We start from the raw sequence: 26,498 nt of genomic DNA on the forward strand, positions 1-26,498 counted from the left end.
CACCCACATCAGGTAACTAACAACTGCCTGTATGTAGTTCCAGCTGACCTCCAAGGTCATCCATATCAGACATACATGCATGAATTTAAAAAAATGAATCTGGCAGTGGACCTCTCTAGAGCAGTGACGTGGCCGGCACTCACTCCTGCCTCTTCTTGAGGCACTTCCTTTAGTCTTCTTGGCTACTCTTTGAGGTTTTAAATGTCCATTTTGAGACAGTTACATACCTAAAGCAGCTTGCCCTGTTGCATATTTAGTAGAGCTAGGGTTTGGCTTTAACCTCAGCCTTGGTTTCGGTCCATGTGTGGATCTCCCTCCTGCATGCTCACAGACTGGCTTGCCGTGCAGCCTTGAGCATCCATTCTACGCTGACCCTCAGAGGCAGTGTGGGCCGTTATGGAGAATGAAAGCCTGGTGCATGGCGGCACTGGCAGCCTTCATTCCTACCACTGCAGGACCAAGGTAGTTTGGGAGTAGCCTTTTTGTTTTTTTAAAGTGTCCCAGAATTGATGGTTTTGCCTCGGTGCCTGGAATGCAGTGCTGGATGACCACGTTTGAGAGGATTTTGCAGGTCGGCTGACTCTCCTAAAATGCAGTGGGGCACTCTCAGTAAGATTTTGTTCTAGAAGATGTAACTTATTCCTGAGGAGTGGGAGCACTCACTGACAAGACTTCAAAAAGCTGGGGAATAGGCCCTCACTGTTCCTGGTTTTGTTTTTTTTAAATGAAAAAAAGAAAAAGGAAAAGAATAAACTCCTAAAGGAAGTTTATGAGTTATGACAAAAAAAAACCCCATGAAAACCAGCCATTGCTTTAGACCATAGCATGGCATTTTCCTTCTGAGATTGAGGATCCTTAAGAACTGATGTGTTGTCTGAGTGGGGATGTAGCTGGAGGGTCCAAGCTAGCAATGTCCGCCCTCTGCAACTGTGCTGAGCCCCAGGTCAGCCAAGCCCCTCTCCTCCCATCGGCCTGAGATTCCTTATAGAAAAGGAGGGATACCGATCTGATGACGTAAGGTATTCTGTATGTCCATCCTGTCAGCTGCAAAGCCCTGCTGGAGAGAAACCTAGGAAGATGATTCAAATGCCAAGGACCCAGTTTGTGGAAGAAAATTGACAAAAATATTTATCAGCGGGACATAAGGTGTTGGGCACTGCTGTAGATAGTGAGAATGCACGTGTGGACAGGCCTGTACTCCGCTGACTGGTTGGGAACAGGTTTGTGAGCAGGGCCTGGCCTCTCGATGATTCTGCCACCTGGTCCTCTACTGCTGTTATTCTCTGCACTGTTCTGGGTGCTCGGGACTCCACCCGGGCCCTCACCTGCTAAGGGGAGAGGACAGCCTGGCACACAGTAACTACGTTATATGGTCTGCTGGAAGATAGTCAGTGATGAGAGAGAGAAATGTTAGCCAGTTGGTCAAGAGTAATTTAGTGTAATGTAATTTTAGTATGTCAATCAAGTAGTTAAGATAAAACCATGTTGATGAGATTTATGCAGATATTTAAAGGGGATGGAGGAAGCTGTGTAGGTATCTGTTGAAGGAACTGCCTCCAGGAAAAAACACAAGGAGAAAAAAATGTACCCGGTGGATGGGGATAGAGTGGGAGTATGCAGAGACCAGGTGTGGCCGAAAGAGCCCAACAGTGTAAACCAGATCAGGCCCATGTTCGCCATGAAACTGAGAAAATTGCTCAAAAGGTTTATTCGCCTTTATTTGCCATGTTTGGGTAGCGTATTTGAAGAAACGTCTCATAGATGGGGAGGAAGGGACTTCAGATGCTCAAGGCCAATCTGCTCCCTGGAAATTGAGGCTGTAGGTGGCTCTGTACCTTTGACCTCTTGGCAGCAGAACTCCCCAGGAGCTCTCTCTGCCTTGCTGCCTCGGAGTGGCCTTGAACTCCTAGCATGTGCCAGGTTCTGGAGGAATGCTCTGTATGTGAGCTGAGATGGTCCTTAAAGCAAATCTGTGACACCCTAAGGTCACTCTAAGGCCACACTGTTCCCAACAGCTCTAAAGTTGCCGTTCACTTGTCTCCACACAGGCCCAGCATGAAAAGATCATGGCTCAGCACCAGGCGGTCATCCTAGCCACGCAGTCTGCGCAGGTACTGCTTGAGAAACAGGGCCACTACCTGTCACCCGAAGAAAGGGAGAAGCTGCAGGCGAACATGCAGGAGCTGAAAGCGCATTATGAGACTGCGCTGGCCGAGTCCGAGAAGAAGGTGAAGTTGACGCATTCCCTGCAGGAGGAGCTGGATAAGTTTGATGCCGACTGTAGTGAGTTCGAGCACTGGCTCCAGCAGTCGGAGCAAGAGCTGGAGAACCTGGAGGCGGGTGCAGACGACCTCAGCGGGCTAACGGACAAGCTGACGAGGCAGAAGAGTTTCTCTGAAGACGTCATCTCACACAAAGGTGACTTGAGGTACATCACCATTTCCGGAAACAGGGTGTTGGAAGCCGCCAAGTCGTGCAGCAAGAGAGACGGCCACAGGGATGTCAGGGACAGTGTCGACACTTCCGCAACCCACAGAGAGGTTCAGACCAAACTCGACCAGGCCACACAGCGCTTCCGGTCTCTCTACTCTAAGGTAATTTTATTTCCCTTTTGTTTTTTGAGTAGAGGTCCGTCTGATGTGTTTTTCAATCTGTCCTCTTCGCTTTTGCTTTGGGTTTAGAAGTAAATATATACATATATAAACTGACACGAGGGAAAATAGTAGTTTTATTTATCTCCTTTACTTCTGGAAAATGTCTTTTAAAGATTAGCAACTTCAAGTTACTTAATTTTGAGAGAGGTTTACCAGAAGGATTTTGTCCTCCGATTACACAGTACCAAGTGTGACCACCAGAGGGAGTACGTGAACTAAGTGGAAAGAGGGGCTCCACCTCTCTAGTCTTGCCAATTGAAGTTTTCCTGTAGGCTAGATCATTCCCTTCACTGTATTACAGAACTGTTTGTCATACAGATGTGTTTGATCGGTATGTGCTCATCATTAATAAACATTGGTTATTAATGATGAATGCTCAGTGTTGTTTCGTTTATTACTCTGGAAAATAATGAGTCTTATTAACAACAAAGACTGTAAGCCTGGAGTGGTAGTGCATGCTCCAGAAGTGAAGGAAGAGAGTGAATTTGGGTCAGCCTGTCTCAGAATAGGGAGGAGGGGACACAGAACCTATTTCCCTGCTTGCTGCATAGGCTGCTCAGACCTAACCCACCTGCATAAATGATTTGAAAGGCACCTTTGTATAGCAGGAATATTGAATGGTCTTATTAATAAAATCAAACCTGAGGCCAGTTACTGGGGTGAATGCTGGAAGATCAGAGAGACAGAACAAGCCACAGCTACCTCACCTCGCCAGTTCCTCAGCTGGTCTTGTTTCCTCAGACTGGAAGCCTCTGTGTCCTCTTCCCAAATGGGTCTCAGCTGAACTGTGCTGCTCAAAAGCCTGAATGCTTAAGCAGCCAAATGCTGCTAGTTTCTGGTCTTCACGCCTTATATATCTGTCTCTTTCTGCCGTCACTCCCTGGGATTAAAGGTGTAAGTCACCATGCCTGGCTATTTCCAATGTGACCTTGAACTCACAGAGATCCGCCTGGCTCTGCCTCCCAAGTGCTAGGATTAAAGGCGTGTGCTGCCACCACCCAGCTTCTGCTATGGCTTGCTCTGACCCATTTTCTAGCCACCATTTTTGGCTCTTTATCTAGTGGCTGTCTGTTCTCTGACCCTAGATAAATTTATTAAGGTGCACAATATTTTGGGGAACACAATACCACCACACCTTTGAGGCTTGGATTTTGCTTCCTTTTATTGTAAGTTATTTGACCTCGTTGTGTTAATCTTGTGCAACATGTAGAAACGATTTATAAAGCACCGTAAAAGTATTTTCATCAAATTTCTATATATGTTGTCTGGAAACCCAGGGGATGTGCCCCGGTACGTCTGCCTTGTCCGATGATTCATTTTCATTTACGAGCAGCCACCAATATGCTGCTTTTTAATAAATAGTCTTTTTAAATAAAAGTCTAGAAACATCTCCTTATTTCTGTGGTTCCCTTTTGACTTCTCCACACGAAGGAAAAACCTCAGCTTCGGCTGAAGTCTGTTCTTTCCCTAAGTTTCATGGCTCCTACATCTTGCGATCATGTGACGTGTAATAAAACAACGCATCTCAGTCTCCTTCCCCATCTCTTCCTTGGCTTTTTAGTGCAGTGTTCTCGGGAATAACCTGAAAGATCTGGTGGATAAATACCAACACTACGAGGACGCTTCCTGTGGGCTTCTTTCCGGGCTGCAGGCCTGCGAGGCCAAAGCGAGCAAACACCTGCTGGAGCCCATTGCTGTGGACCCCAAAAACCTGCAGAGGCAGTTAGAAGAGACCAAGGTAAAGGAAGGATGGGGGAACAGCCCCTCAGTAGTCCCCTGGAAGGCCTTCCATTCTCTGCACCTGTGTGGCAGTTTTACTTGGAGCCCACAAAACATGTGGAAAGTATTCTGTCCATAGAGGGGTTCCAATAGAGCCATAACTTTTGTCCACTGTTCCTGAACTGGTCTGACATTGCCGTTATTGCCTGCATTGTACTGCATCCACCTCCTCCCCCAACAAAGCCCAGCCCACTTAGTTACTGTTACAGTTCTTAATTCTTCTCCCTTTCCATTGGAATGCAGCTATGGAAGGTGGGTGTTTGTGTCCGTGTTGTTCAGGGCTGTGTTCCCAGTGTCTAGATCAGGAGTTCTCAGCCTATGGGTCGAGACCCCTTTGGAGGTTGAACAGCCTTTTCACAGGGTCTCCTGAGACCGTCAGATATTTACATTATGATTCATAGCAGCAGCAAAATTGTAGTTTTGAAGTAGGAATGAAATAATTGGGGGTCACCGCAACATGAGGTACTGTATTAAAAGGTTAGTATTAAGGGAGGTCAGGAAACACTATCTAGAGGATTGCCTGACCTAAATGCACGATGAGTGTTTGTTCACAAATGGACAATGTAGAAGAATGTCACTGTAGTGTTCAGTATCTCAGAGTCAGTGTTGGAGATCCTAGTATGTTCCCTCAAGGTGGAGAGAGATGCAAACTTCAGTTATTATTAATGCCTCATTACAGAACATCTTCCTGCCTTCTCAGAAATGCAGGTTTGACATCCTAAGTGTGTGATTACCAGCCCTCGGTCTGACAGCTGTCAAGTTAGTCTCTAGTCTATCTTTTTTCATACAAAGCATATTAAAACACTTTTAAAAAGTAAGGATAGATAATTTTTAAAATTCTTCATTCTTACTAGGTGTGATAAAATAAAAATGTGAGTTCAAAAGATTTATTGATCTAGAAATGACTTCTTTTAGCAGGTGGGGATGCTCATTGGTATTGCTAGGATCAGAGCCTGAGTCCTGGCAGCCTTAGGAAGCTAGGCTTGGCCACCACCTTCAGTAGGCCAGTCATAGAACCAAGTGTCGGTGAAAGCAGAGATGTGTTCAGTGTGGCTGTACTGCGAAGGGAAACAGCGAGACCTGTCTTCGGGGTCTTGACCTGAGGTTTCAAGTTTAATGGAAGGCAAGAGACAGATACTCTTAGCTAAGCCTCCCGGTCAGGGTGTGGCCTCCCCATCGCTGGCCCATCCTTGTCTTAGCTTCAGTCTCAGGCGGTTCAACAAGCTGTGGGAACTGTGTGAGATCTCTTTCTAGGAAACAAGCTCACTCTTGGGCTTGCCACTTGACCCTAGCCCCTTCCTTCTCTGAGCATGAGATTCCTGGGGAGATTCCCAAGCTTGGGGGCCCATTGTTTGAATGTTCTCCGAACTGAAAGGAGAGCCACAGATGTCTCTATGACATCTCCATCCCTGCCAAGACAGTACAGGTGTCCCTAGTTTACCACAAAGGCTCCGTCAGGGTCAGTGAGAGGGAAGAAGTCTGGAAGTGCAGAGCTGGGTAGGCACAGTCTCTCAGAGCTGGAGCTTTGATGGCCACCACCTTGTCGTGGGCACCAGGGCTAGCCCAGCATCCCCAGCTTCTTTCCACTGCCTGCCTTACCATGTGCACTTTCGGCTCTGTTATTAATTTATTTCCTTTTGTTTTCTTTATTCTCTTCCTGTCTTATTAAGTGTTTAGTTCCTCTTGATTCAGAGACAGACTACGTGGTGATATCAGAGCAGATACTGCAACATTTAGGGCCATGATATTGCTAAGAAATGCCAGGAGTTTAACATAGTTATTAAGGTTCTCTAGCATTTAATTAGGAAGTAAAATATTTTAATTACAGGAAAATAAAACATTTCAAGTTTGATCTGTGTAAATGTGCTGCATCCTATGTAGATCAATTTTTAGGAGCTAGAGCAAAAATAGAGGAAACTTGAAAGAACCCTGTGGCTCTTAACTAAACTGATAGAGGGATGGGTTTTGGAATGGCAAAGCTTACCTGCTAAGTGCTGCAGAAGAATCCCATGATGCAAAGGCAGAGACAGCTCAGGGGATGAACTCAAGCTAAGCCATGTGGAACGAAAGAGTAAATCTCAGATTAGCTGGCTCCCTGGATATAAGGTGGTCTCTGGATGCAGTAAGGTTAAACTTCTGTGACGATTTAGGTAGTCTTCATTTTTTTTTCCTTTTTATTAAATTGTTCAACAGTTATTAAGCTGGAAATGGCAGCACCCACCTAGAACTGGGGAGTCAGAAGCAGGAGGATTGGGGAATTTGAGACCAGCCTGCTATATAGTGAGTTCCAGGCAAGCTTGAGCTATAGGATAAGACTCTGTCTCAAATTCTTTTACTTTAATAATGTAAACATGTAAGTTGGCATTTCCTACATTAACTCTTTACCTTTCAGTTGTATTTTGTTGTCATAAATGAATTTCTAATCAGTACATTTAGGATATTTGTGTCCAGTGGCCGATTGTTAGCACGAATTGTTCAAATATTCACCAGCTGTGCTGCTGACCATCTGGTGTCAGTGGGCCACAGTGACTCTACAGGGAATCACAGGTAACACAAGACTTTCACCTCATAAGAGATACAGAAGAAGGGTGTGTGCCCCCCAGCCTGGAGGCCTGGGTTTGGAGCCAGCTCTGAATTGCACAGTCTGATGGTGTGACCCTCTGAGGCTTTCACTGGTCTCCAGGATGGTGCAGAGTCAGCAAAGTTCAATGCACTGAATAAGAGCCCATCACCATAGAGACTACCCTCTCCTGGTGCAGCTAAGGAGACCAGGGTCACAATCTTGGAATATTCCTCGAACCATACTTCCTTCCTACTTCAGTTTCCTTGAAGTCTACTCAAAACAGTATACTTTTCAAAAGGCTACTTTTGAACAATTTATGTATTTGCCTCAAAGTTGGATAGATTATCACTATCATTCAATGATAATGATGTCATTATAACTATAACTCTCGGGTATAATTATAGAGAGCAAAGCATAGAATTCCTTAAGGGGAAGAGGAAAATACTTACTTCATAATTCATTCCTGGGTCTTAACAGTCAAAGACATACATATGTGATACAAGGAATTTTATAGGCTTCTTCTAACTTTTACATATATTCAGCCAAGGCCTATTGTTAGGTTTTGTAACTCTGTCCTCAGGAAACTCGTGATTTAAAGGAAGAAAAAAAAATAGGTGTGGGGTACTCTTAACACGTTCTTTCATCTCTTGTGATGTACATAAGCTGTCCTGGACTTTTCAGTCTGTGGGCAGAGTTCACATCCTGGAGGATTCCTTCCGGTTTCTGTAACTAACTGATCCACTCGGATGCAGCCATGTGTGGGAGCATCCTTAGGACGCCGTTCAGGTCATGGGTCTCGCGCTAGCCACTGGGCCTTCCAGTCTGTACCTGTGCTTCCTGTGCATCGTCACAGTTGCTTATAGAAGTCAAGGCAATACTTGGCATCAACCTTAGGCACTTGTTTTCAGTGACAGTAACAAGTAAAGCTGACGCGCAAAGGGCTCCGTTCTGCTGTTTCTCCTGCTGACATCCTCACTTACAACTCACTTGCTCGTTCATTGCAGAAACTTTCATCAAGTCCAGCTGTAAGCTCAAACGCTGAGCAAGCCCTGGAAAGTAGAAGGCTGAGTAGGATGGGCCCCTAGTGGGCAAGAGGAGAAACTGACAGAAGAGACAGGGGGATGAACACTGTCTCCAGGGTATTCATTTATAGACACCCAAGGGTAGTACTTCACACAGCTAGATGAGGAGAATGGTACAGAGACTTCCCAGGTGGGTGTACAGGCTCGGTAGGAGCTCGCCTGAAGGCAGCATGTGAGGGTTGGCACGTAGAGATAGGGAAGCCCTGGGTTCCGCAGACAGCAAGGAGTGGGTGTGCCCTTGGCCTTCGCTGCGATAGAACGTGGAGAACAGTGAGACCAGGAACTGAGATTTCATTGGCCCTCTATGGCATGCTGCAGTCTTAGCCCTTGGTGTCTACAGTCATGCATGTGTTCTAGGTAAAACAAGTGAGGGGTCTGTTTGACAGGCTGTTGGAAGCCAGGCTCAGCGCGGAGTCTTTTTTCAGAATACCGTGTGCTCTGAAATACAGAGCAGAGTTTGGTTTTAAAAAGCAAAAGCTTTAAGTGGGGAAAGTGGCAGGGTCGTTGGTTACTTTGACCTGTGGAGAAGAATCAGGAGCATATCAGATCTGTGAGGAGCCTCAGGCTTAGGACTCAGGGACTCAGACGTAAGCCCAAGAGGAAGCACCAGTGTGGAGAATGAGATCGCAGATTTTGCTGGTTTGAGTTTTAAGGTCACTCTTTCCACTCAGGTGAAACATTCAAAGAACATTTAGAAACTGTGGCCCATGGTCATTTGGGATGTGGTGGTGGCAGTGTGTATGTGTGTATGTGTGTATTTACATGTGTTCCAGGCTTTTTCTTTGGGCCTTCAACCAGCTCCCAAATCATGACATGGAGACTTATTAGTTATGAATGCTTGGCTAGCTTAGGCTCATTTCTGGCTAGCTCCCTTAAATTAACCTGTTTCTCTTTATCTGTGTTCACCTATCACACTTACCTCTTGCCTAGTCTCCCTCTGTCAGCTTTGGGTACAGAATTCTTCTGGGCTCTTTGTACCTCCTTGATCACGTTATTTCTCTCTCCCTTCTCCATCGCAGTGCCAAGCTCTCCCGTGCATTTCCTCCTCTGCTGTTGCCGCTCTGTCTGCAGTAGCCATTTCCTCCTACGGTTGCAGTTCTTTCTGCAAAGTCCCATTTGTATAGTCTCGTCCGTCGCCAGCTTGCCGGATCCTTCCTGTACACTGTTCTAAGAGCATGCACGCCAAAACCAAGTCTTCTGCACTCTGAAGTCTGATCTCACCTGAGCTGATACATTTTGGTAGTTACCTGAGCTCAACAGAACCCAGCCTGTTTCTTTCCTTTTATCTCCTGGCACTCTGTGTTCCTGCCCTCTGTGATGACTAGTCTTTCTGTCCTGGGTTCAGCAGCATAGCCTTAGTCACCCAAGAACCGTGCCTAATACAGCTGAGGAATCAGTTTTTCACTTTCTTTGATTCTAGTGTAAAGTTCACGTGCATTAGTTAGTTCTGCTTTAGATAATGTGAACAAGTCCTTTTGCCTCTTCTCATCCCTGTACCATACTGTACTTTGTGGTCCAGACAGTCTGAGTAGAGGAAGTGGCCTCAGACCTTGGTAACGTCCTGGCTGCCTTGTTCTGGCTTAAGTTACTCTCAAGTAGGCTTTTCATCTCTTTCTATTTTTTCCTGTATCACTCACTATATGCATGCCCTTTCTTAGCACGTTCTTCAAAGCTTGCCTTCATTAATTCCTCATTGCTATCAGACAGAATGTCACACCCTTAGCCTGACATTTGGGGCCTTTGTAGCCATATTTATTCATTCATTATCATATTCTCTCTCTCTCCCTCTCCCTCTCCCTCTCCCTCTCCCTCTCCCTCTCCCCTCCCCCTCCCCCTCCCCCTCCCCCTCCCCTCCCCCTCCCCCTCCCCCCCCCCTCCCCTCCCTCTCTCTCTCTCTCTCTCTCTCTCTCTCTCTCTCTCCCTCTCTCATCACTTCTCAGAAGTCCAGAAGAAGTTCAATGATGAAAGTGTGTATGTTGTATAGTTTATTCTCTCTTAGCTAATTTATCTGTTTTTCTTATTGGGAATCTGGTGGTCCTGCTGATATAATTGAAAACGACTTAATCCCGCAGGCTTTGCAAGGACAGATATCAAGTCAGCAGGTGGCTGTAGAGAAGCTGAAAAAAACAGCCGAAGTGCTCTTGGATGCCAAGGGCTCCTTACTTCCTGCCAAGAATGACATCCAGAAGACATTGGGTAAGGTCTTAGCTCGTTTCCTGTCTCTCGGGTACATTGAAATGGAGGTATTTTATAGATAAGGAGAAAGTGTTCACGGATGTGTGTTGTATGATTTGTGATCTCTGCATGTGTGAACGGAAAAAAAAATCTTCCAGATTATTCTTGTTTTCCCCAAATAGAGCTCAATTAAAATCTGTGCAGAAGTTTTCTGTGAGGAAAAAGCCACTCTATACAAAGTGAACTCTTTCTCTGTTTTTTGTTTGTTTGTTTGTTTGTTTGTTTTTGTTTTTTTGAGACAGGTTTTCTGTGTAGCTTTGGGCCTTTCCTGGAACTCACTTGGTAGCCCAGGCTAGCCTTGAACTCACAGAGATCTGCCTGCCTCTGCCTCCTGAGTGCTGGGATTAAAGGCATGCCCCACCCCACCCCATCCCCCCACCCCCAGCCTCTTTCTCTGTTCTTAAAGACATGCTAGTGTGCTGGGCAGTGGTGGCACACACCTTTAATCCCAGCACTCGTGAGGCAGAGACAGGTGGATCTTTGTGAGTTCGAGGCCAGCCTGGTCTACAGAGCGAGATCTAGGAAAGGCACAAAGCTACATAGAAAAACCTGTCTCGAAAAACCAAAAAAAAAGACATGCAAGTGTTCTTGATCATGTACCTTGATCAATAAGTGATTTCAAGAAATGTGTATTTATGAATTACATGTGCATTTTACTATATTATCATATCTGATTATAAAACACAAAACTACAAAATTTCAAAGCATAGGAAGAAAGTGTGAGTGGAGGTTAGGTCCTAGGGCAGTGGTTCTCAGCCTTCCTCATGCTGTGACCCTTTGAGGCAGTTCCTCATGTAGTGACCCCAACCATAACATTATTTTTGTTGCTACTTCAAAACTGTAGATTTGCTACTGTTATGTATGTACACATCTGTTTCCAGTGGTCTTAGGTGGCCCCTGTGAAAGGGTCATTTGATCCCCCTAGGGGGTTGTGACCCACAAGTTGAGAAGTGCTGTTCTAAGGTTTTGTTCTTCTGTTCTGTAGACCATCATGTAAGCCCATGTTAGAGACCATCACCATAGGAACCTGAGCCTGGAAATGTGAAGCAGAAAGACTGTCTTCACTGTTGTTCTGTCATTGGAAGAGGCATTTTTGATGTTGTCCATGGGATTTTTTTTAATATTTATTTTTTTGTCTTTTTAAGACAAGATCTTGCTCTATAGCCCAGGTTGGCTTGAGAATCACTGTATAGTGCAGGCTGGTCTTGACCTCAAGACAGTCCTCCCGTGTTATCCTCCTGAAGGCTAGACTCGAAGCATGAGCTGCCATGCTGGGCTTTCCCTAATGTTAAATGCCCATTATTTCATGTATTCCTTCAATGCTTCAGAGTGTAGCACCATTTTCTAGGAATGTGTGAAACAATTTATAATACAGAGAAGTTTCCATACAATCTTTTTTCTTATTTCTAAGAAAAAAATAGCTTTTTTGAAAAAAATATATTCTGTGTTGTTTGTTGATTTAAAAAACAAAACAAACAAACAAAAAAGCAAAACAAAAAAAAACTTGCTGTGTATCCCAGGTTAGCCTTGAACTCATGAAGAATTTACTAATCACTTAAAAGCTCTGTGTGAGGAACTGGGGCCAAAGGACAAATACCATAACAAAGATTTTTCTAGTGCTTTTTATTGCTTAGGAAATTACAAAAGCTTAAAATTATATGCAGTGAACTGATCAAACCATACACATGCATGTACTTGGGAGGCCTAAACTCCTTAGATCTAAATAAAAGGCGGTGGTCAAGGGTCACAGACATGCAGTCCATAGCAAACAGTTGTACCCACAGTGTATTATAGCTTTGAAAGCAGCTCACTGATTTGGCATGGGAAGTTACGTGTCCTAGCTGAACAGGTCACCGATACCACCGTCTCACTCATCATGCTGATGTACAAGCACTGCCCCCTGAGAAACAACATCACTGCCAGTCACAAGCAGAGATTTAAAGCAGGCCTCTGGGGACTTTTGGGGGTGTGGGGGTGTGTCCGCACTGGAATGTGGCACTGACTCCTCTGCCTGTAACATCTTAAACTCAGTCCTGCTCTCCATTAAGCCTTCTCTTCAGCCTCTTTGTATTTTAGCAACAGGGCCCTAATTGTCTCAGCCATGCAAACTTTCCAGTTCAATGAGGATTTGTCAAGCTGTTTCCTCATACTGTAGCATTACAACAACTTAAAAGAAATTGTTTTGCTATTGAATCCTGCACCCTAGGCCAAACACAAGCTCATAGAGCTGTTGAGGCCACAGCTTCTAGTCCTTCGTTCTACTAAAACATTCAGAAAGAACTGAAATGCTTTTTTGAGTCTTTGTATAATGAGTTCTTAATGATTCAAAACAAAAACAAGTTGTGTTCCAGAGAGAGGCAGAAATTTAGTAGCCCCATTCTTTGAACCTGTCGCTGGCCCACAGTGTAGAATGTCAAATGTCAAAATAGAGAATTTTGTATTCAAGAGAAAACTAGGCAAGAAGGTAGCATTTTTCTTTTTTTCCTTTCTTCTCACCTTAAGTCTTTAGAATGGAAAATAAAGAATATATCATGGGAGATAAATTGTTCTGCTCAACTCATTTTTGCCTTTCGTCTGTTAGTAAACTTGTAGGTAAATTCTGTTGCTTTTATGTTAGAAGCACGGTCCTAGCTTTAAGTGGACTTACTCTGTTGTCCTGTTTTCTTACTGCATTTGAGTCTTCTGTGCATTTGAAGCCTCTCTCTGACTGTGAGAAAAGCTGAACATGAGTATGTATGTGACAGAATATTGTTTCTTGAGAGTAGTTGTCCTGGGTTGTCACTCACCACCCCCAAATAGCTATCAATACATATTGACGTACCAGTCAGACACAGAGGGATCACATGGCCACTCTTTAGACCATGCTTCCATCCCTCTGAGACCCTGCACATGATAGACATCTAAATTACTCTTCTTTACTGTTTCATTTTTTTACTCTCTGTGTCTTCATAAAAAGTTATACATGATCTGATTATTCATTGAAAACGCATCATTTAAACTTTTTTGTATGAAAACCTAATGTTAACCTTGGAGTGCGTTTGCAAAGGAATAGGGTAAACAGAACTCGGTGTTTACTGGTCCCCTCTCTGTGTGGAGCAGATGACATCGTTGGGAGATATGATGATCTGTCCAAGTCTGTGAATGAACGGAATGAGAAGCTTCAGATAACACTGACCCGCTCTCTGAGTGTGCAGGATGGCTTGGATGAGATGCTGGACTGGATGGGAAGTGTGGAGAGCTCACTGGTCACCCAAGGTCAAGTGCCCTTAAACTCCACAGCTCTTCAGGATCTCATCAGTAAAAACATTGTGAGTGTCCCCTTTTCAAGGAAGGAATGCCACTTGCAGTTAAAAACAAGTTACTTGCCTTCAGGAACAGGTAGGCTTAAAGACAGGGGAAAGAAGTGCTTCTGAATACAACCAAGTAGCAAGCATCGCTTCCACAGACGAATGTGGAAATGATTTTTGTGATGTCACTGAGAGGGATTGGTGTTCTTTTTAAACCTATACTGTATCTTATCTCATTTATCATTACTTCAGCCAACTGCTCATGGGGTTCATCAGATCAGTCTTGCTCTTGCCAAGCCTTTTAAAAATTAAGAGCATGGCTAATCCCCGGGCTGCATTAGATCCCAGGGGCTGCTGGCTAGCAACAACCCCCCGCGTTCTTCAAGCAGCCAGCCAGCTGTTCTCCACTCCCCCTTAAAGAGCTTTGGAATTGGCTTCCTGGGGAAAAATCAAACACGTCACTCATTTCCAACTGTTAGCCTTTAGTCACAGGTTGTTCAAGCTTATGTTGCTATGAAGAATCATTTTGAAAACTCTGTGGCATTATTTGTAGACATCGTTAGAACATACATACAACGATGGCTGTGTTTCAGATGTTGGAACAGGATATTGCGGGGCGTCAGAGCAGCGTGAATGCCATGAATGAAAAAGTGAAGACGTTTGTGGAGACGACAGACCCATCCACTGCCTCCTCACTGCAAGCGAAGATGAAGGACCTGTCTACTCGGTTTTCCGAAGCGAGTCAGAAACATAAAGAAAAGCTTGCCAAGATGGTGGAGCTAAAGGCCAAAGTAGAGCAGTTTGAAAAACTCTCAGAAAAGCTCCAAGTGTTTCTGGAGACACAGAGCCAGGCACTCACTGAGGTGGACATGCCAGGAAAAGATGTTCAAGAGCTGTCTCAGCATATGCAGGTGTGTATTCCTCGTTAGCCACAATGCCAAGCATGTAGACTGGTTAAGACAAGCTCTTGCATTTAGCAACAATCTACCTACCAGTCATCATTCTAACTGATCCATACTGGTTTCTCCTTGAAGCATTTTTCTTTTTGAATAGAAATAAAACATTTACCACACATATCACAGCTGTTACAGTATCATTGCACATGCCCAAACAACAGAGAAGCAAAAATACAGTGCATTTTAAAGTGTAACATTCCCTGCATCCTACCTGTACATTGATAACCTCTGGAGTGCTCAGCACTAGATGTACGCCATGCAACCCCAGCTGGAGGTATTCTGCTCTTACACACACACTTCTGCTGGAATGTGATTCTGAGACCTAGCAACATTTATATTGACTTATGTCAATGCTTTGCAGGAATCCACTACTAAATTCTTAGAACACAAGAAAGATCTCGAAGCTTTGCACAGCCTCCTGAAAGAGATATCCAACCATGGCTTACCAGGGGACAAAGCTCTGGTGTTTGAAAAAACAAATAATTTGTCAAAGAAATTCAAAGAGCTGGAGGACACTATCCAAGAAAAGTAAGCACCCCGTTCAGCATGCATTCTATTCCACTTTGTGGTACTCAGTAGCTAAGTTGCTTTTATTTATGTAAATATATGACTGAGGTTATTTCCAAAATGTGGAGTCTTGGACTGTTGCTGTATTTGTGCCTTAAATGTACTCAGGAGGCTGAAGCAGGACTATAGTTTGAGGCCCTAATCTGGGCTGTGGTAAGACCCTGTCTTAAGAAGCAAAACACAACAACAAAAACATCAAGTTACTATTTGTTCAAATATTGAGGTGGGAAACTGAACACTGCTTGTGTAAAAGTAGGAAGCATTTTCTAAGCACAGTGGTGCTGGTTGACTATTCCTGAAATGATTAAGCTCACCAAGGCCTATGGTTTCTTTGGCAAAGATTGCCTTTCTGTTTGCAAACACAGAAATAACCTTGAAAAGCAATGGTTCTTGCTTTGGGGACTCGGTTCAGAAGCTACACATAATTTCAGTATGGTCCTTAGTAGCCCTTTTAATATCACAGCTTACTGATCTCATGAGTGGATAAGGCACAGATCCATAAAGAACAGGGCAGTGGGTCCGGTTTGACCTGAGAGTCTATGTGGGAAGGAGCCTTGGGGCAGCATCTTCCCATTTCCCATCTCATGTTAAGAACATACATCTGATTTTTATGATGTTTATATGGAAGAGCCCCCAAAAGATGTTTTAGAACGGTCAATTCTCTTTCATCTAGTTTTATTTCCTCAGAATTCTCCACCTAAAACTTCTGGGTTCTGTTTCTGAACCTCTCACAGCAGAAATAATCTTGGCTTTTTTACATAATCTAGGTTAACTGTTCCAATTTTAACTTTAGGTAATATCTAGTTCATTAAAACATTAAAGCCATATAGTACTCCGTAATTAGTCCAGCTGCAATACATCTTTATCTCCAGCATCCGAAGTCATATGTGCACATAAGTCATCCACATATGTACCATCCAGTGTAACGGTCCTCATAAGTCTCATGGTTGGCATATAGGAAGGTCCATAGAGGTCACAATGGAGTTACCTTGCGCTGGGGTAGAGGAGCACCTGTTAAAACTCCCCAGTCACTGGGTTAACATCTCTTTGGAGAGGTAAAATGCCATTAGTCCGGAGTGCTAGGTTAAGTCATCCACTCACTAATGTGACCTATGTTCTCCTCAGTTCAGCAGCGTATACATGTTTGTTTGGGTTTTGTTTTGTTTTGTTTTTCTGGATCTTTGCTGGCTGACATTAAACATTATATAAAATGGATCATTCGAAGCTCCTAGAATTTATGTAGCATTATAGAGTATTGGTTACAGGATTTTTTTTTTTTTTTTTTTTTTTACTGTTCCCTCTCTTTGTCTATGAACTTTGCTTAAGGAATCAACAAGTAGTTACTCAGCTGATTGCATTTGCCACACAAGCAAACTTCAGTCTGGTATTGAAGAGTTGTTCTGTGCACCAAAGGTGGTTGTTAAAGTTGAGCCCAGTTTGCGAATAATGACCATTGGTTAATAATTGGCCTTTTGGAGCATCTGGTTCTGCAGCTTAACTTCTGGTTTGCCTTTGTTCATTAGAAAAGAAGCTATAAGTTCTTGTCAGGAGCAGCTGAGTGCTTTCCGAGACCTTGCTCAGTCACTGAAGTCCTGGATAAAAGAAACAGAAAAGCAGATTCCTGTCGTGAAGCCTTCCTTGGGTGCAGAGGACTTGGGGAAATCTCTGGAAGAAACCAAGGTGACTCATTAGACCTGATACTAACCTCTGCTTGCCTGTGTTAGTAATGGAGCTTAGAACCCTTTAGTCTAAAGTCATGTAAGCTGGTCTCAGAAATGCCCTGTAGGATCTGTGGAAATCAGTAATGGGATTAGCTGATCTTTTCAAGGAAGGACATAATCCCTTTGTTAATTTGATTTATAAAAAAGATGTGTTAGTGAGCCATCAGCCCCCCTAAATATTGAAGTTCCTTCTTCATCAAGTCTTAACTGTTTCCATTCTTTTATTATTCCTTCCTTCCATGTAGTAAGAGAGAGCCCCTTTTCTTCATGTGCTTGGCAGCCAGTGTTGGAAGACACGTTATTTGAATCTCTTGCATAAACAGTATATATGTATTTTGTTGTCTGACTTAAATCATAAAAGGTATAGTTATAGTTAACTGTGTCAGATTTTCTTAGCGCAAAATCACGTATCTTTACAATGTCACTGAAATTTTGGTAGTTAAAACTCAATGTGAGCTGGAATTTTGTATGCGCTTGTTTATTTTTGTTGTCCTGTTACATACCTAATGATGTGCCTACACCTGATACAGCCCTACAGACTTACAGTTGACAGTTACTCTGGAACATTCCCGTAGCACCGGGACACAGCCTGGCTTCCACTGTGGCTGGGGGCAGAACACAGAATGGGCATTGCCCCGTTCTCCGCCAACAGTGTTAACAGTCACCTGGGCCCACAGTCATTGTTGCTTTGAAATATGCTTAAGAAGTTCAGTTATAATGTACAACTTTGAAGATACTCAGAAGACTGAAGGATAATGTGTTTTTGTGTTTAAAGAAACTACAAGAAAAGTGGAGTTTGAAAGCACCCGAGATTCACAGAGCCAACAACAGTGGGGTCTCATTATGTAACCTAATAAGTGCCGTGACTACCCCGGCAAAGGCCGTCACAGCAGTCAGATCAGGTATGTGCTTTGTTCCCGTGACCAGTCGGTAAGAATCGGAGCTCTCCTGTTAGTCCTGTCTGTTTTTCATTCATTAAATAAAAAGGGCACCTCAGAAATAAAAAGTCAAAGAAGCAAGAAAAATGACTTTTAAAAGCACATTGAAATCTGTCATGGGAAGATGGGGAGATAGCTCAGTGGATAAACTGTGAGCAAGCAAGAGGATAGGAGTTCAAGTCCCCAGCAGAGACAGGGAACCCTCAGAGCAGGCTGACCAGCTGGGCTCACTGAACCCTTGACCTCTGGGTTTGATGAGTGACCCTGCCTCAGAAAATAAAGTGGGAAGTGGTTGTGGAAGATACCCAACATCTGCTGTGGGCTGCCAACGTGTGGGAGCAGACACATTCACGAACACCTGCACATGTGCACGTACAAACATAGGAGCGTGTACACACACACACACACACACACACACACACACACACACACACACAAATCCGTTGTGGAAAAATATCTGTTCCAATCCAGTGTTAAATCCCTCTTGTGTTTGGCTTTCATTAACTACTACATGTAGAACATAACCACATTGGCAGGTAAGGATAAGAAGGTGATACTGAGGAAGGGCTGGCCGGGTTTCAGTCTGTTTGCTTTTCACTGTCATTGCATGGAGGTACGGAAGTTCTCTGGGCTATTTCTAGTCTCATTATACTAGGTAGTAAAGACGTGAATTTGGCTTCCTGAAAAAGAAGTGAGGCGAAGGGGGGGTGTGCGCTCTCCTCTCTCTCACTCTCTTCCTGTCTGCTTGTCTGCATTGTTCCTAAAGCGTCGGGTCTGCAGCCTGTTCACCTGCACACTCGCATTTCAGCCTAAGTCCTGGCTGACCCCACCTCCTGGCCAGAGAAGGGAGTTGTGCACAAATGGCCACTCCCAAGCTGATTTACTATGAATACAGTGTTTAGGTGAAGCATGCTCTACTGAGGTGTGTTTTGTTCCTTGGTTAGTTGTGTTTTCTTTTAAGCTGGAGACCAGACAGAAGGCTGATCTCATATCACCGTTGTGGGTTTCTGAGTGTCCTCTGGTTTATCTAGTCTGACCAGGCCTCCAGCTGTCCCTATTGTGAGTGACACCCATGTTCCAGGTGCACTTTTCTCCACCAGCCATTTTTTCCTCTCTATTAATCCCTTTCCAGGGGATGCCCATTTCTATATGCTGCAGTGATCTCTCCTTCCCCCGCCCCAGGCAGATTTCCTCAGATGCAAAGTTGATTTTTCTTAAGAAGAGGAATTCTGTTGTCTTTAATTTATCTTAGTTTCTCCTGTCTCCTTATTTATATATAAAAAATCTGTACTCTGTTTGGCTTTCTTTGCTTGACTTTGAAGAATTAGTTTGGAGACTCTAGGATGCTTTCACTTCCATGTAAAGTGTGTGTGTGTGTGTGTGTGTGTGTGTGTGTGTGTGTGTGTGAGTGACAATACAATATTCAGATGTTTAAATGTTTCTGTTGATTGTGCTTATATGGGCATATCTCTGCTTTGATAGACAGCCAATGGATGCTAGCACGAGAAAGTTGGATTTCATTAACAATGTGGTTATGGAAACATGCCAGTACCAGATGGTTATGATAACAAAAGACAAATAGCTATTATGACCCACTAAGGAGTTTCCATTTGATAAGCAATGGGTTAACTGTCTGTGGTCCCCATAGTGCTCTTACAGGTTAGTTACCATGGTACCCATCAGCTTTATTTATTAGTTCTTCCAGGCACACCGCTAAGAATTAGTAGAGCTGACATTTAAATTCAGGAGTCCCAGGAACTACCACCCCTGTGTTCTCTGTTTCAGCATATGGGCATTTAGCTTGTTTCAGCTTTACTTTCAAAAGTTTCCTTCTTGTCTTTTTAAATCACCATGCCTCCATTAAGCCTCTGATAACATTGTGTAAACAGACAATTTTCAGCCATCAGGTAAAGCAGACAGTCTCTTCTCGGTTACTTTGGTTTATTTAGTGTATGCATGCTGGGACCTTCTCAACTTCAGTAGCTTTATCATTAAAATGACTTTAGCATAAAACAACTTACCTACAATATTTAGGGATTAACTTTGATTAACTTTTAAGCAGAAGAAAGTAAGACACGGTGTCACTACAAGTAAATGATGGCATTCTTAAATGACCGCTCCATGACGGTTTGTATAATGCCGTCTACAGTTAGCGGTAGAAACACTAAGGTTACTTCACTATTTGTTTGTTTTGCAGGAGGAGTAATACTAAATGGTGAAGGAACAGACACAAATACTCAAGATTTCTTGGCAAATAAAGGTGAATAGTAACCTTATCTGGTCCACGATTAATGGAGTTTGCTATTTTTGAGGAACTGCTTTTAGAGAGCAGTAGTTATATTGAAATCTTAAACTTGAATTAGAATGGACACATTCTCCACAGATATGTTGGTACAATATCCTGTAAACACTGTCCATCTGAGATTAATAAAGCTTTAGTGTTTCATTCTGGTACTCGGTTTTAAGATACATATCTACTTGGAATAGCATTTGATCTATCAATCTATTGTTTGGTACCCAAGAACTATATTATAATCTTTAAGCTTATAATTCCATTATACTAACTCTTACATTTTATTTACTATTATGCAGTGTTCCCGAGTTATTTGTCATTAACTAGCAGTATGACCTGATCTGTATTCCTAAAAGAGTCTGTGGTTTATTGTAGCTTTATAGTGACATAGTAGGACATACTATATAGTATAAATTTAATCCTATAACTTCTCCAAGCCCTCAGCAGGCGTTGGTACACTTTTCTTCCCACTTCTAGGTTTGACATCTATTAAAAAGGACATGACTGACATAAGCCACAGTTATGAAGACCTTGGCCTCTTACTCAAGGATAAAATAGCTGAACTGAACACAAAACTCTCCAAGTTGCAAAAGGCCCAGGAAGAATCAAGTGCGATGATGCAGTGGTTACAGAAAATGAACAAAACTGCAAACAAGTGGCACCAGACACCAACACCCACAGACGCCGAATCTGTGAAGATACAAGTTGAGCAGAATAAGGTGGGTTGGGTGTAGGGCGGAAAGGACCAGAGCCAAAGAAACACGCCTCGCCCCTAACCAGTTCAGGAATTGAAAAACCAGTCAGTCTCTGAGCAAGAAATCCAACCAATCTCTGAGCTCATCCCAAGCTCAGGAATTAAAATCCTACCAATCCCCATCCTGAAAAAACTCCACCTTGGAAATGAAATCTTAAAGAAATCATTAGAAAGCCAAGGATTATCCGTGCCTCGGAAGGCAAAGATATTCCAACACAAGTGTTACAGCTCTGTTCCAGTGGGGAACAGTTTCCCTATCAAAGTTTGCCGTCCTTGCTCTGGGAAAGGTTTCCCTAATGCAAGTGTAGTAACTCTGCTCCAGCGGGGAGGGTTCCCCTAGGAAGGTTGTCACAGCTCTGCCCTGCTCTGCTCCTCCAGAGAAATGTTACAGCTCTGCTCAGCTTCCTGGAGAGTAACATGTGGCTTCCGGCTAGCAGGATACCTTTCCCTTCGGAGCTGTAATGCTTACTCTAGGCACACAGAAGTAAGACATCAGAGAATGGGCTGAAATGTAGAAGTAGCCCTGGTGGTCATGGGCTCTGTTCTGTTTTCTATCTAGACCCTTCAACAAAGGACTTGAGAGTTTCAACATCTGTCTTTCTGTAGAGTGGGGCCATTGATAGTCACTTTTCCTGCCCTCTGACATTATAAAAAGGACTGAATGGTATAAAAAGTAACTTCGCCATCCACTTAAATCTGGGATATCAACTAGTTAACTTTTGGTAAAGATTTAGTTACAGGCTAACTATATTAAGGGCCTGTTTGGTCTATTATAAAATGGGTTAGCTAATGCCATCCTCTTCTTTAATGGACGGTATTCCTGTAGCTGTCAAAATTGGGAAAGGAGTTTTCCATGGTGGCACTGTGTTGGCAAAATGTATGCAAATTACCAACCTGTATTTGACTTCCACCATGTTTTTATTCCCAAGGCCTTATTCCCAAGGCCTCCCAATTCTGGAGGCCTTGACCAAGCTGATTTGCCTACAAGTTACAGTCTCACTGAGAACAGCTTGCATTTCCCCATAGCAGTTGGAAAGTAGAAGGTTCCCTTCAGGAACAGAGTCGGTCCTTACCTCCATAGTCAGAGTGTTCCTCTGTGGGATTTCTGGATCTCACAGATGAAGATGGGCAAAGAAATAACGAGAATTAGCAGCTGCATAATCCAGGTCCTCACCCACCCACCCCAGCATTTAACTTAGGATTTTTTCCTCTCTGGGTCTTCCCAGAGGGGAGGAAATGTGATAGCGTAACTCTGCTCTCTGTCTTTGACGTCATAGTGTTGTGCAGTTAATGACGGTCTTTCTTCTTGTCAGTCATTTGAGGCAGAACTGAAGCAGAATGTAAACAAGGTACAAGAGCTAAAAGACACGTTGACGGAGCTGCTGAAGGAGAACTCGGAGGCCCCCGAGGTCCCCACCTGGAGACAGACGCTGACAGAGATGGGTGAGTTTCTCTATGTGCCGCAGCTCACAGACGTCACAGTGCTTCTCAGAAAACATCCCGTCGTCTCGTTTGCTCTTGGGTTATCTTTAAATGTTTCCGCATCTGTTTTTCGAATATTTAAAACTGAGACTCTCAAGCCCATTGTTCTGAGAGTCGGCATTGGCTGTTTTTATGAAAAGGTGGGTTGGATGGTCGATAATAAAATGCTATGCCCTGAGTAGCGTTTCCACCAAAGCTCATTTTCTTTTTATGAGCTTTGTGCTCCTGGTAGGTTGGTATCCCTTGTTAGGTTTTCTTTCCTTCATTCACCTGGAAAGGGCAGGCTCCCTTCTCCTCCATGAGGTCACTTCGGGGACCCCTCCAGCCCTGACTCGTAGCTCTTCTTCCTCGCAAGCCAGTGTTGAAGGAACACTGTGTGACCTTCGCAGCCTGCCTTTGTACAAACTGTTCGCCGGAACAGACTTCTCTTCAAAGAACTTTTCAGTTTGTGTGAGCTGAGAAGACTGAGAAGGAAAATTTTCTCGCTTGATTCTGTTGGTTAGAGGTTTCCGTAAGTTAAGGTCTGTCTCTCTAGGAGCCACGGTGTGCCGTGTGAAGTGTGTGCCGTGGATCGAAGGGGTGACTTGACTTGCCGTCATTCCGCTAGGTTGATTTCCTGCCTTCCTCCCTTTAGTGTCAGGCGTTGTGAGCTCCGAAAAGAAGTGTTCTTAAGGTGCAGAGGTGGACAGGGTCCTGCCCTCCCAACTCCCTCTGCGACGTCATAGCTCCGCCCAAGTCGGTGGCTGCCCGTGGATATCCAGCTGACTTGAGCAGGGTGTTGCCAGGCATTTTAGAATAGAGGTGCGAGTGAGGAGTGTGGGTTTCCCAAAAGGCCTCCTGATGCTTGTGGTGGTTGTCCACCCTGTCTGCTTCTGCTAACAGTCTCTCTAGTCAGATTACACTGAATTAGAACTTGCCGTACAGGGGGATGCCATTAAATAAAAGTCACCTACTGTGTTCTGTTCAGATTTACCCTTTAGTATATTGTGCCAAGTAAACAAACAAACAGACAGACAAAAATCTCTTGGGGCCAGTGGAAACAGCTCAATCAATAAAGTGCTTGCTGACATATGAGTTTGAAGACAGGTCAGTCCCCAGAACCCATGTCTAAGCACTAGAGTGCTAGCACAAGCTTGTAATCCCAGTGCTGAGGAGGCAGAAACACGTAGATCCTTGGGACTACCCAGACAGCCTAGTCTACTAGGCAAGGACCAGGCCAGTGAGAGACCCTGTCTCAGAGAAACCCAAGGCAGACAGAAGTCACAGCTCCAGGAATGGCGGCTTCAGTTGTCCTCAACTCCACATGTACGTGTGTGTGTGTGTGTGTGTGTGTGTGTGATGTGTACTCACATAAACACATTTAAAAAAATCAAACACCTGAAATATACCAATCACACCACATAGCTATTGTTTATGGAGTGAAGGATGGGTTTAAGTGCTGTGCTAACTAATGTTTCACCTCAAGAGATTTGCTCTGTAGACACTAGGAGAGCAAGAAGGCTTCCTGGCAGAGGGTAAGAGCCTGTGGGGCTGGGAATGATGGGCAGCAATAGATGTTGCAAGGAAATGCCCAGGTATGGCTCATGTGAGCATGAACTGCTCTGCTGAGAACATTCAGATTACAAGGACTAGATCAGAGGATTTGTCTCAATATAAACACAAGATGAGTGTTCCAGGGTCAGGTTGTGTGTGACAGGCCCTGAATTTTGCACAAATGTCTTCAGCTTTTTGTCATCTAAATGACGAGAAGTCATTGAAGGATTTGAGTAGGGAATTGATAGGTTTAAAAAATGGTAGTTTTCAAGGGCAAGTATTTTAGAATCAGATGGCTTGCAGCTGAGAGAGAATAGCAGGGGTATGACTTACGTGAGTGCGGGGTTGTGTCTGTAGTTTTAGAGTGTGCTCTTTGCATCCACATACACCTCTGCACCACTTGGGAACCAGTGAGACATTTGAACTTTGGGATCCCCCACTCCAGACCTACTGCATCCGGCCCCGGTGGGTTAGCAGTCCCTCCAGGTAGTTCTGTAGCTACTGAGTTTGGGAAGCACTGGGGTCTAGGAAGAGTATGGTGTAGACCATGGCAGAATACAGCACTGAGTGTGTCCACGAGGGGCTTGAGGCTGTGATGGCATAGCAGGAGAGGTCAGAGGGCATCAAAAGTCATTGTGGAGCATTAGGGGTTACGAGTACAGACTGTTCCTGCAGAGGACCTGAGTTCAGTTCTTAGCACCCACATCAGGCTGCTCCAATCACCTGTAACTCCAGCTATAGGGGATCCCGCACTTCCGCGCGTGCGCGTGCACACATACACACACACACACACACACACACACACACACGCACACACACACACACACAGAGAGAGAGAGAGAGAGAGAGAGAATTAAAAATGTTTTTAAAAATCCTTATGAATTACTGCATCTCAGTGAAGAGGAAGAGAGAATGGCCTTTGAAAGAAATGCAAGAACAGGAACAAGCATCAGTTTTTAAAGGAACGTGATTAATGGTCCTTGTGATGCCTATGGATGCAGCACCCAATTCAGGGTGAGGGTTTTCTCCTGTGTGCTTCTTTGCCTGCCTTCATTGTCCTGTTCTCAGGTGTGGACTTGTTAGAAGTCAGTGTCATGCCACAGTCCTGAGGTTAGACTGGCCTTCACAGGACTGCTGAGATTTCCTACTGTACCTTTGTAGCAGTTGGTTGACACAGAGTGGATTTACTAGAATGCAAGTCTGGAAGCCATTTGCCTAGAAATACTTGAGAACTTTTTTTTTAATATTGGGGTTGTGTTGTGGCTAGGTAATAAGAGAACTTGAGAACTCTCTCTCTCTCTCTCTCTCTCTTTCTCTCTCTCTCTCTCTCTTTCTCGACTGTGTAGGACTTTTAGAAAGAATGAGAAATCACAGGAACCTGATCGTTTTGAAGAATTTTAATAGCTTTAACTTCTAAAATGAGTTCAAGTTGTTTTACTTATACTGGACTTATACACAATTACTAGATACATAATGCTACAACAAAGACTAAAACAGTAGGTGTGGTTGGTTTGTGGAGAAGGAAGCTGAGACCTCTTATCATTTAGAGTGAACATTAGGAAAGAGAGCCTCGGGACATGCAGGCCACAATCAGGCCTTGAGGTGGGGAAGATCATTAGAGGGAATTGTGCATCACAACAGATGGGAAGAATCCACATGACATGGCCCTTGAGATGAGAGAGCTGCTGTGGACAACATGAAGGGGAATCAGGCCTCCAGACAAAAAGCCCCTGTAGAAAGGAGATGTTTTGACTTTTACAGTTTTGGGCTCTATGGCTTTCCCCCCCACATCCCCTCCAGCCCAACTCTGTGGAGGTCCGTGTGATCCCAGCATGGGCTGTCAGTTCTTGTCTCAAGGCACAAACTGCAGGTGGTTATGGCTGATGTCTCCAGACTTCATCTCACAGTGACCAGCTTCCTAGAATGGCAGGCTCAGGATCTAATACAGAATACCTGTGTCGTCTCACACAATGACTTCTTTTAAGTTAGAACTAACGTGAAGGAGAGTTACAAGATGTGGGCCAGGACTGGAGATGTAGTTTCCTGGGAATGTACTTGCCTAATATTTAGGCCCTGGCTCTAAATCCTAATACCAAAGGAGGGAAAGAGAAATGATATCTGTTACATATCATTTTGAATCACATGATTACAGCTTTCCAGTGGTGACATTAAATGTACAAAACCAAATGCCACTGTCGTCCTTTTTCTTTCAGATACCAAGTGGCAAGAGCTCAACCAGTTAACAGTTGATAGGCAGCAGAAGCTGGAAGAATCCTCCAATAATCTCACCCAGTTCCAGACCACAGAGGCCCAGTTGAAACAGTGGCTTGTGGAGAAGGAGTTGATGGTCAGTGTTCTTGGACCCTTATCCATTGACCCAAATATGTTGAACACACAGAGGCAGCAGGTGCAGGTGAGTGCCGTCTGGGACCAGCTGGGGTGCCGCCCCATGACTTAGCAAGGCAAATGTTTTCAGTGTAAACACCACGTTAGTCTGGCCAGTGTGGATCTTCCTGCTGTGGGCCATGTGCAGGAGGGAGAGCGTCAGTAGTTCCCCCAGCCAGCATGCGGGGCAGATCCTCTGCCCACTGGTCGGCCATGTTGTAGTTGTTGCAGGCCCACTAAACATCAGGGGTCTCTGAAGAGTGGATGTG

The 26,498-nt window shown here is 44.2% G+C and overlaps 1 protein-coding gene across 15 annotated transcripts in view; it reads left to right on the forward strand.

The window, feature by feature from the left end:
• Dst (dystonin) overlaps window positions 1-26,498 on the forward strand; it is a 419,328-nt gene that overhangs the window by 300,986 nt on the left and 91,844 nt on the right. For all 15 annotated transcript variants that reach the window (XM_036168011.1, XM_036168013.1, XM_036168012.1 and 12 more), the window contains 12 exons: window positions 2,049-2,594; window positions 4,216-4,392; window positions 10,151-10,274; window positions 13,413-13,621; window positions 14,194-14,511; window positions 14,918-15,084; window positions 16,647-16,803; window positions 17,620-17,746; window positions 19,980-20,042; window positions 20,553-20,794; window positions 22,143-22,272; window positions 26,058-26,257. In XM_036168011.1, the coding sequence (XP_036023904.1) occupies window positions 2,049-2,594; window positions 4,216-4,392; window positions 10,151-10,274; window positions 13,413-13,621; window positions 14,194-14,511; window positions 14,918-15,084; window positions 16,647-16,803; window positions 17,620-17,746; window positions 19,980-20,042; window positions 20,553-20,794; window positions 22,143-22,272; window positions 26,058-26,257 (2,460 nt within the window). The remainder of the gene's footprint in view (window positions 1-2,048; window positions 2,595-4,215; window positions 4,393-10,150; window positions 10,275-13,412; window positions 13,622-14,193; window positions 14,512-14,917; window positions 15,085-16,646; window positions 16,804-17,619; window positions 17,747-19,979; window positions 20,043-20,552; window positions 20,795-22,142; window positions 22,273-26,057; window positions 26,258-26,498) is intronic.

Source organism: Onychomys torridus, chromosome 18 (assembly GCF_903995425.1).
Source record: "Onychomys torridus chromosome 18, mOncTor1.1, whole genome shotgun sequence".
NCBI lineage: Eukaryota > Metazoa > Chordata > Mammalia > Rodentia > Cricetidae > Onychomys > Onychomys torridus.